Source organism: Mauremys mutica, chromosome 17, assembly GCF_020497125.1.
Source record: "Mauremys mutica isolate MM-2020 ecotype Southern chromosome 17, ASM2049712v1, whole genome shotgun sequence".
NCBI classification, from domain to species: domain Eukaryota; kingdom Metazoa; phylum Chordata; order Testudines; family Geoemydidae; genus Mauremys; species Mauremys mutica.
This window is the reverse complement of record NC_059088.1, coordinates 13,469,031-13,479,924: the sequence shown is the minus strand read 5'-3', so window position 1 is coordinate 13,479,924 and position 10,894 is coordinate 13,469,031. Positions and strand designations below refer to the sequence as shown.

General features: G+C 57.5%; 1 protein-coding gene across 1 annotated transcript; it reads left to right on the top strand.

Moving 5' to 3' along the window:
- The first annotated feature begins 3,419 nt into the window (after window positions 1–3,419).
- TMEM147 (transmembrane protein 147) lies at window positions 3,420–10,882 on the top strand. Its single transcript, XM_044990991.1, has 8 exons — window positions 3,420–3,538; window positions 3,810–3,952; window positions 4,561–4,630; window positions 5,275–5,340; window positions 5,447–5,583; window positions 6,884–6,968; window positions 7,399–7,520; window positions 8,190–10,882. Exons 2-8 carry the CDS (start codon window positions 3,876–3,878, stop codon window positions 8,308–8,310), a joined length of 678 nt encoding a protein of 225 aa, XP_044846926.1. The 5' UTR covers window positions 3,420–3,538; window positions 3,810–3,875; the 3' UTR covers window positions 8,311–10,882.
- Window positions 10,883–10,894: the final 12 nt, after the last annotated feature.

Below are 10,894 nucleotides of genomic sequence, written 5' to 3'. Positions count from 1 at the left end.
CAGGAGCAAGGGCTTCAGAGGGAATGAACAGAGCAAGGCAGTTCCAGAGTGATCCATCCCCTGTCCAGTCCTGGCTGCTGGCAATGAGCTTTTGGGACCCTTAGAGCATGAGGTTTTGTCCTGGACCATCTTGACTAAGTCATCGATGGCCCTATCCTCTGAACTTAACTAGTTCTCTTGTTGAACCCAGGTATAATTTTGGCCTTCCCGGCATCCCCTGGCAGTGAGTTCCCCAGACTGGCCGGCTGTTGGGGGAAGGAAGTATTTACGCTTGTCTTACACCTGCTGCCTGCTCTCTTCCTAGTGACCCCAAGTTCTTAGTGTCCCCACCCCTAACTCTTCTCCACACCGTTCGTGATTTTATAGATTCGTATCCCCCCTCAGTCACCTTGTTTCTAAGCTGAACAGGACAAGTCTTTTCAATCTCTCAGCACATATGAGCTGTTCCATACCACACCATTTTTGTTGCCCTTCTCTGCACCTTTTTCCACTTCTAATTTTTGTTTTGAGACAGGGCACAGACCTGCACCAAGTATTCGAGGTGTGGCCGTACCATGGATTTATACCCCCGATGGTATATTCTCTGTCTGACTGTCTCTTCCGTTCCTAACGCTTGTTAGCTTTATGAGAGCTGCTGTCCTCAGAGGACTGTCCACAATACCTACCTCTCCTTTTGTGAGCAGGGACAGCACGTAAGACTCCATTTGGGGGGCAGCGTGGGGCCTGTTTCTCCTGTGCATTCCTTTGCATTGGTCAACATTGAATTTCACTTGCCTTGGTGTTACAAAGGGACATCGCTAAACTAGGTAACTTTTTCTCAGCAGCAGCCTTGGACTTCCCTAGCTTGCGTAACTGTGTTGCTTGCAAACTTTGCCACCTCAGTCTTTACCCCTTTTACCAGTCAGCTGGGAATACAGCAAAAGCACCAGTCCCTGTACAGATCCCTGTACAGATTTCCTGTGATGGTGAAAACTGACTTTTTATTCCTCGGTGGGGGTTAAAAGATAGGAAACAGTTACTGAGCCACTCAGCACAAAAAGGCAATCCTACAATCGAACTATACAAGGCAATTGCAGCTGGTACAGACCAACAATGAGCCAGGAGTGACCCACAGGGTGTGTGGCTCCCTATGCACCCAGATAATGTCATGGTGGGGCTGGCCTGGGGCCTAGTTTGAAAGATATAACTAGGAGATGATGGAGGCTGGCAGCAGAGAAGGGGGTGACAGCTCCCGGGGGGGGGGGGGCCCACCAACAGGCCAGGAACAGCAGACAAGCAGCTGGTGGTTGAGATGATAGAGAAATGGAGCCAGGGGTGGGGTAGAGAAAGTACCATAGCTCAGATCTATTACCCATGTATGATAGAAGGGAAACTGAGTCACAGGAGGCAAAGGGCTTTTGAAGGATGGAAGTGATAGTGGGGCTTAAGCTAGTTCTGTGAAAACCCCATCTGCTGCTCCCCACAACCTCCCATTATCCTTACCCACTGGCACTTGCTTGCACCATCCATTTACTTTCCCTTAGAAGGGGAAGTAGCAGCTGCTCCTCCTGTGTGTGAAACACCTGAGGAACCCAGCATGACTCTGGACCTTCCCACTAACACAGGTGTCTTTTCCAGGAGGGAGAACACAGGCTGGGGTTAGCAAAGCCCTCCTGCTCTAACCACTAGCCCCCACTCCCTTCCCACAAGTGGGGCTAGAACCACGGAGTCCTGGTGCCCAGCTCCCCTGCTATTGTAACCACTAGACCACAACCGAGCTGTCCTGTTATTTTCCTCTTCAAATCTAGGCCAGGTGAGCTGATTCAAATGGCAATGCCAGGCTGCCACCCAGTGGCCAATGTGGCTATGACGGGGAGGAAGAGCCGCTTCTTCAGCAAGGTCACCCTGCGTGGCATCAGCCTTGGGCTCCCAGGCTGCGCGTGATCCACTTAAGAGCTGATGTCAGCGGGAAGTGAGGCTGAGGACACCAGCCAGGGCGGGTGGAGCAGGGACGCGGGGCGGGGACGTGCACAGATGGCAGCGCGGGGCCTAGCCTCAGCCCTCGCGGCCGCTTGGGAAAGTCCTGTAGCGCCTGTGTGAAGCTGCAGTGGGGCGACCCGGCTGGGGCATCGGCATCCTGGGGACTTGGGGTCTGGGAGCAGCTGGGGTCTGAGAGCAGCTAGAGCCTGCAGATGAGATGCCAGTGGGCTGGACCCTGCCCAGATGCAGCCAGAGACCGGCCCTGCCCCAGCTGCGATCAGGGCCCTGTTGTGCCGAGTGCTGCCCAGCCAGAGCCAGTCCCTGGCCCTAGATGTCACAATCTCCATAGGAAGGGATGATTATGGTGCCCATTGTACTGACAGGCAAACTAGGGCCTCAAGAGATGCAGTGACTCTCCTAAGGTCACAAAAGCAGCCTGGCAGAACTGAATAATGAACCGAGATGTCCAAATCCATGGTCTTAACACTAGTCCAGTCCTAGCACCACACTGGAGGCACCGGGGCCAGCCAGCTGCCAGAGGAGAGCCCCCACCAGAGCACAGCGCCCCCTTGAGCTGTGCTGGGACATCAGGGGCAGTCCTGACTGCCAGGGCAGAGCCCCCCACCCCACTTCCTGTAGCACAGAGGTTGGGGAGCAGACCTGACTCCAGTTGGGGATTTATGGCAGCCTGCTGGGAGGGACCTAATTGCAAAGAGCCAGGGGGTGGATCTAACCAGAGGGGCGGCCGCAGGGGACGGTGCCTCTGCCACCCTCTCATTCCGGCTCCGGATAAAGGGCTCAGAGAAAATCCCAGCCGCCTACGCAATGGGATTAGGCATGAAGGCAGGGAAACCCTTGGAGCCACTGGATGCGGCAGTGAGGAACATCTGGCCAGGCTGCCCTGGATTGAGCCACTTATGGGGGTTGGGGGAAGAGGAAATGATTGTTTAATAACCCCTTATTGTCCCCTGGATCTGGCTTCCACAGACCCCTTTAGCTTCAGGATGTGGAGTGTAGGCAGAATTCCAGTGCCGGAGATGGAACCCAGGAGTCCTGGCTCCCAGCCTGCCCCCTGCTTTAACCACCAGACCCCCACTCCCTGCATAGACCCCAGGAGTCCCGACTCCTCCTCCCCTTCTCAGACCCTACTACTATTATTAATGCCTCCCCATGCATGGTGGGGAGCCGTAGTCCTTATGGCTGAAGAAGCGGGCTGGAAGACTACAGCTCCCATAGTGCACTGCTGCCAGCGCTTGCTGCGTCACGGGAAATGTAGTCGAGTGACCGAGTGACTAGAACTCCCATGCTGCCCCGCTCGCCAAACTGGGCACACAGTCTCATGGGAGATGTAGTCCAATAGTACTGTGACCGTTTCTGATTCCCATAGAGCTTTGCTCCCAGACCAGTTGGGTGCGCGTTGCATCTTGGGTGTTGTAGTCCAATTACCCTGTTAGGCCAATAGAAAGGCTGGTCCAAGGGAAACTAGTAACTACAGCTCCCAGAGTGCACTGGGGCAGGGCAAGAGTCTATCCACCTTGCTGCTCACTGCGGCGCATGTGCTAGGGACTGGTGGGGTCTAGTGAGTATCAGGGTCTGGGAGCCCGGACTCCTGGGTTCTGCCCCTGGTTCGGAGGGGGGTCAGAGCAGGGTGGGCTGGAAGCCAGGGCTCCTGGGTTCTCTCCCTGCCCCCGGGAGGGGTGTGGGGTCTGGGGAGTTAGAGCAGGGTGGGCTGGGAGCCAGGACTCCTGGGTTCTCTCCCTGCCCCCGGGAGGGGTGTGGGGTCTGGGGGGTTAGAGCAGGGTGGTCTGGGAGCCAGGACTCCTGGGTTCTATCCCTGTCATTCTCCCCAGGCAGGATCCGGGTGGTGCCAGACGGGGCCCCCCCACCCCCACACTGATCCTGGCGCCAGCGCAGCCATGACCCTCTTCCACTTTGGCAACTGCTTCGCGCTGGCCTATTTCCCCTACTTCATCACCTACAAGTGCAGCGGCCTGTGAGTGCCCGGTCCGGGGTCTGTACTTACGGGCAGGGGCTCTGCCCAGCTGGGGAGGCAGGGTTCGGGGTGCAGCGATGCTCCCGGGTGAGGGCTGGGCTGGGGATACTGCCTGGGGGGCAGGAGACTGGGGTAGATGGGTCCATGGAGCAGAGCAGGGCTGCGGGAAGGGGGTGGAATACCGGGGTAGATGGGCACATGGGGCTGAGCGGGGAGGGGGTGGGATAGCGGGATAGATGGGCTGAGCGGGGCAGGATACCAGGGTAGATGGGGCCCCTGGGGCTGAGCGGGGAGGGGGTGGGATAGCAGGGTAGATGGGCTGAGCGGGGCAGGATACCAGGGTAGATGGGCCCCTGGGGCTGAGTGGGGTGGTGGGAAGGGGGTGGAATACCGGGGTAGATGGGCGCATGGGACTGAATCAAGGTCTTGGTGACACCCCTCCATTGTTTGGGCTGGTGGGTTCCTCTCTCTGCCATGAACTTGCTTTTGCTCCTGGGACTGCAGGGGTGGCTGTGGGGGGAGGGGTTGGATTGTCCTGGGTTGGGAACATCATTGTGGGGGGGCACCTCCACATGCCCCCAGCTGATCTCTTCCCCCCTCCCCCGCAGGTCGGAGTACAACGCTTTCTGGAGATGCGTCCAAGCTGGAGCTACCTACCTCTTTGTCCAGCTCTGCAAGGTGAGGGGTGCGTCTGTCACCGACCTCAGGGCTGGGGGCCAGGACTCCTGGGTTCTCTCCCCAGCTCTGGGAGGGGAGAGGGGACTAGGGGTTAGAGCAGGGGGGCGTTTGGAGCCAGAAGTCCTGGGTTTTCTCCCTGGCTGTGGGAGGGGAGTGGGGTCCAGTGGTTAGAGCAGGGGGGCTGGGAGCCAGGACTCCTGGGTTCTCTCCCTGGCTCTGGGAGGGGAGTGGGGTCCAGTGGTTAGAGCGGGGGGGGAAGGGGTTGGAGCCAGAACTCCTGGGTTTTCTCCCTGGCTATGGGAGGAGAGTGGGGTACAGTGGTTAGAGCAGGAGGGTCTGGGAGCCAGGACTCCTGGGTTCTCTCCCTGGCTGTGGGAGGGGAGTGGGGTCCAGTGGTTAGAGCAGAGGAGGCTGGGAGCCAGGACTCCTGGGTTCTCTCCCTGGCTGTGGGAGTGGAGTGGGGTCCAGTGGTTAGAGCGGGGGGGCGGGGTTTGGAGCCACAACTCCTGGGTTCTCTCCCTGGCTGTGGGAGGGGAGCAGGCCGGAAGCAGAATGAGAGACTACATGGGCCTATTGACCTGGTCTGGGGGGTGCTGGGCCCGTTGCTGTGACGTTGTGTCGTCTCTCGTTGCTTTTCATTCCAGATGCTGTTCTTGGCCACTTTCTTTCCCACCTGGGAGGGTGGAGCCGGGGCTTATGATTTTGTGGGGGTAAGTTCAATGTGGGGACGGGGCGGGGGGGAGAGCCCGGGGCTGGGCTAGCAGGGGGTTGTGGGTGGGGAGTGAGGGGCACCGTTTAACCCCGCGTATTCCCCAGGAGTTCATGAAGGCCACGGTGGACCTGGCTGACCTGGTGGGGCTGCACCTGGTGATGTCGAGGAACGCGGGGAAGGGCGAGTACAAGATCATGGTGGCAGCCATGGGATGGGCCACGGCCGAGCTCGTCATGTCCAGGTGGGACCCGCCCGCCCGCTCAGCCGGGCCGGGCAGGGGCTTGGATGGGAGACCTCCCCTGGCGGCCAAGCCTGGCCCCCGTGTGGAGCTAGGGGGCGCCGTGCTGCAAGGGGTGGGGCAGGGCCCAAGTTCCCTCTAAGCTGCGCGGCCGCACAGGCAGTGGCGGGGAGAGATGCCCCTCCCTCAGCCCCGGATCTGCCTCGGTGCCCCTCCCCCAGCCCCGCTCCGGACCGGAGCTGCTGCGGTGGGGAGAGGTGTCTTCCCCCCCCCACCCCCAGCCCAGGTGCTGCTGCAGGGAGTTCTCTCTCCCCACCGTAGTCTGGGGCAGCCTACACCCCAACCCCCCCAGCCCCACCCCAGAGCTCGCAGCTCCAGCTGGAGCCCTCATCCCCCTGCACCCCAACTCCCTGCCCCAACCCCACCCCAGAGCCTGCACCCCCAGCTGGAGCCCTCACCCCCCTGCACCCCAACCCTCTGCCCCAGCTCTGAGCCCCACACCCCCAGCCGGAACCCTCATCCCCACTCCCCAGCTCTGAGCCCCTCATCCCCAGCCCCACCCCAGAGCCCAGCCCCCAGTCGGAACCCTCACTCCCACATCCCACTGCACCACAACCCCTTACCTCAGCCCTGCACCCCTCATCCCTGACCCCATCCCAGAGCCTGCACCCCCAACCGGAGCCGTCACCCCCCCTGAACCCCAACCCACTGCTCCAGCTCTGAGCCCCTCATCCCTGACCCCACCTCAGAGACTGCACCCCCTGCCGGAACCCTCACCCTCCCTGCACCCCAACCCGCTGTCCCAACCCTGAGCCTCTCATCCCCGGCCTCACCCCAGAGCCCGCAACCCCAGCCCTGAGCCTCCTCCCACACTCCAAACCTCTCGGCCCCACCCCCGCTACATGAATTTTGTTACGTGCCCCGATATGGAGGTGACGTGTCACAGGGTCGTGTCACACGTCCCCTCCAGATTGGGGCATGTAACAAATTTAATTCCCCACATGGGTGGGAAAAATTAGATGGAACATTGGTGAGGACTCTCCTCAGCAGTCAGGGCTGGCCCCAGTTCCCCAGTGCAGCACTAGGGGGCGCTGTGCCACAGCGAACAGTCCCCGACTCAGGGCCCTATGAAAGGTCATTGGGACAAAGGATTCTCCTTCGCGTCCCGGCCTGATGTTCTGTGCAGCTGTTCCCCAGCAGCCCCAGAGCTGGCTGCATCTCAGTGCTGGACGAGCACTCCCTGCCTGTCCCAGCTGCGGTGTTTGGGCTGAGCAGCCGCCAACCCTCCCTGTGTCTCTGTCAGGTGCATTCCTCTCTGGGTGGGAGCCCGCGGCATTGAGTTTGACTGGAAATATATCCAGATGAGCATCGACTCCAACATCAGTCTGGTGAGAGCCCCTCTACTGCTGCCTGGGCCTTCTGCTGCAAGCTTCCCCGGGACAGTGCCCTAGCCCCAAGGAAGGGGATGCTCTGGCGCTGCGAGCTTCCCCGGGACAGTGCCCCAGCCCCAAGGAAGGGGATGCTCTGGCTCTGTGAACTTTCTTGGGACAGTGCCCCAGCCCCAAGGAAGGGGACATGCCAGTGCTGCGAGCTTCCCCAGGACAGTGTCCCAACCCCAAGGAAGGGGACACTCCGGCCCTGCGAGGTTCCTTGGGACCGTGCCCCAGACGACATGGGGTGGGCAGTGGACAGATTGGTGCTGTGATCTTCCCCCGCGCAGTGCTCCAGTTGTGGGCGGTGGGACCCTGGTGCTGCGATCTTCCCCAGGACAGTGCCCTGCTCTCTCTGACACATTCCTGCCCTGCGTCCCCTCCCCAGGGTCACTACATCGCCATGGCAGCCCTGGTGTGGATGTTCACCCGCTACGACCTGCCCAAGCGCTACCGCCTGCCCCTCACCCTGCTGCTGGGCCTCAGTGTCTACAAGGCCTTCTTCATGGAGTGAGCGCTGGGGGCGGGGCCTTTGGGGGCGGAGCCACGCGGGGCACAGGGCCGCAGGGCTGTTGGGGACGTGGCTGGAGGTGGGGGTCTGGGGAGGGTGGCCGGGCCGGTCAGACTGGGAGGTGAGAGTCGCAGCTGGAGGGGGGACAGAGACCTAGGTGGGGTGCAGGGGCTGGCAAACAGGCCCAGGTTCCCGCTGGATCTGGCTGGGGCCAGGGGGAGGATCTAGGGGCCGGGGCTGGGGGGGATTATCTGGGCCGAGGGCCTGGCTGGGGGGGTGGGGCTTGTCTTGGGACAGGTCCCTCCAGAGACGTTTGGGGCCCCTGAAATCATATGTGCTGGCGTTCCCCTCCCTGCCTTTGCCCTGGGACAATTGCAAACCCCCCACATCTCCCTCCCCGCCCCGCCCTTGTTCAGGGCCGACATTTTGATTTCCCGCAGACAGCCATGAACTGCTCTGTCGAAAATCTTCCTCAACCTTGACGGTCTCCGTTGCAGCCCGCCATCCCGCGGTGCCAGGCACTGTATGTTCACAGAGCGCTCCCCCCGTTCCCTTTTGCTGATGGGGTGTGGGGACATTGCGGTGCTGTGAGCTTCCCCAGGGCAGTGCCCTAGCCTTGGAGTTCCTGCTAACTCACGTCTCTGCCCGTCCCGCTCTCTCCTCTCCAGATCCTTCGTTCACGTCTTCCTGCTGGGCAGCTGGACGGCGCTGCTGGTCAAAGCTGTCATCACCGGCTTCCTGGCGCTCAGCTCCCTGGGTCTCTTCGTTACTTTGGTCCACGGAAACTAATTGCCCCCACCCTCACCCCGCCAGGGATACTCTCAGCTCTGCTACCTAGGGACCTTGGGGATGGCTAAACACCCGGTTTTGCTGCCCACCGCGGCACCGGATCCGATCCATGTTGGATCCATCAGGACAAGGGTCAGAATAAACCTCAGCTGTCGGGTTTTTTTATTTTCAACTTTTTTTGTGTGGGGTATTTGAGGTATGGAGGTGTCTTTGTGTCGCTGCTGCCCCCTGCTGGAGGGGATGAGGGGTGTGTGTGTGTGTGTGTCCGTCCATCCATCCCTCCTTCCCTGCTGCCCCCTGCTGGATGGGATAAGCCCTGCTCTGTCTCTCTCTCTCCCTGCTGGAGGGGACGAGCCCTGCCCTGTGTGTGTGAATGAGTGTGCCGGGCTCCCTGTATCTCTCAGGGTGGGAATTGACCCAGGTCTGCCCAGCTCAGCAGAGGGGGCCAGATCCAGTGCGAGATGGTGAACACCAAAGCAGGGGTGACTACGGTACTGGGGTGGGGTGGGGGTGGCTGGAGACAGCTCTTGGTGGGCACCATCCCAGCGCCGACGGGTCTGTGAGGCTGGGGGAGCCTCTCCCAGGGGATGGGGAGCCCAGCACGGCAGGGGACGGTCCCACTCCCCTCCTGGGTGGAATAGGCTGGCAATAGGCTCGGGTGGATTGATTTAAATCACAAATTTTAATCAGGATTCAAATCGGCGAGCGCAGGAACCCGGCACCGTAACCAGCCACGTAAACCTGGCTTCCCAGTTGCGCTTTTTAGTGATTTTTTTTCTAAGGAAACCCTGAGCCTCCTTAGCCAGTAACCATGAAAACCCAGTCATTGCAATGGGACTCAGAGCCCATCCTGGCCAGGACCCAGTAACCCCAGCCCAGCCCTGACGGGGCTTTGTCCAACCTGGTCCTAAGAACCTCCAGTGACGGGGATCCCACGGCCTCCCTTGGCCACCGATTCCAGAGCTGAACTCCCCTGGGTGTTGGAGAGTTTTTCCTAATATCCAACCTCCATCTCCCTGGCTGCAGGTTAAGCCCATTCCTGCTTGTCCTGCCTTGATCTCCCTCCTCCTTAGAAGGGCCCTAAACATGTATGCAGCCTGTTCTCAGCTCCCCACTCAGTCGTCGTCTCTCAAGACTAAACAAGTCCAGGTTTTTATCCTTCCCTCCCAGCTCAGGGTTTCTGAACCTTTGCTCATTTTTGCCCCGCTCCTCTAGACTCTAGTTTATCCCCATTGTTATCAAAGGTTGCCCCACCCGTTCTGCACCTGAGACCTCATAAGTTACAACTAAACCCGGGCTTGGTGCTAAATTTGGTGCTGCTTTTTGCTAAAGCCAAAAGAAGGATCCGGCGAATGAGGAACGTGTCGTTCGCTATTTTCTAACAATCCAAAAAAAATGAAGCCCCTGGATGAATGGCTGCTAAGCTACAGAATTGCGGAAATGGCTCGAAACATTTATTTAAGCAATTTTGTCGCCTAACGGCTGTTTATTCAGAAGCAGAATTTTTTCGGCGTGTTAGAAAACAGCAAATTCCTTATTTGCACGATCATTTTTTCTGCTCGTGATTGAGTGGGGTCAAGCTGCCGTTGAATGGAAATTGGAACGCAATTAAAAAGGCACAAAACCCAAACTTTTAAAAACGGGTCTTATAATTAAATAAAATGACCTTAAATGTGTCGGCAACGTGAACTTACTTCGTTGTCTTTAAGCTCATTTTGTTTAACTAATAAAAACCATTTTAAAAGGCAGGTTTTGTGCCTTTTTTAAACGAATCCCCCCCTTTTAAAAGCAAACCATATTTTGATCAGAAGAAAAAGTTTTATCAAAATATGGCTTGTTTAAAATGGGATTAATTTAAAAATGGTTTTTATTGGTTCAGTAGAATGACCTTGACTGTGATGCATACGTAAGATGACTGAAAAAGATGGTTTGCTTTTAAAAAACGGGAATGTGTTTAAAAAGGCACAAACCCAGGCTTTTAAAATTGTTTTTATTAGTTAAATAAAATGACTTTCACTATGCTGGAGCCATTAGAAGGACAAGTACGTTTATCAAAACTGAGTTTGCATTTAAAACTAATTGATCAGAGAAAGGAAAGGTTACCTGGGGTTAGTGGGTTGAAGGATTTGGTGACTGAAACCAATTACTTCAAGATTTTTGCCCTAGCAGATTTTGTGCTTAGTTTTTTGCTCAGACATTGGAAGAGGAAAAGAAGCTTTTCTGCTCGCTCAGCTCTCAGTCGCTTTCCTAACTTTGCTTTGCCGAAGCTGGATACAGCTGGAAGGAAAGAACCTTTTCTCTCCGCAGCTGCTGTTGAAAGTGGGGTTAACCCTTTAGCGAACTCTGGTGCCGGCGATTTCCAGCCGCTCGGTGGCTTCGCTTTCTGTAAAATGTTGGTAGCAAACGTGGATGGCTGCGCTGCTATTTGAGTGGCGGTGATCAGGATCTCAAATCGGTTTGTTTTTTTAAAAAGAAAACTGGATTTGTCGTCCGTCAGAAAAATCCCATTTAAATTAAATTAACCATTGGATATTATTAGTTAATCATTACAAATAAACAGTTGATTTTCATATCCGTGGAGCAG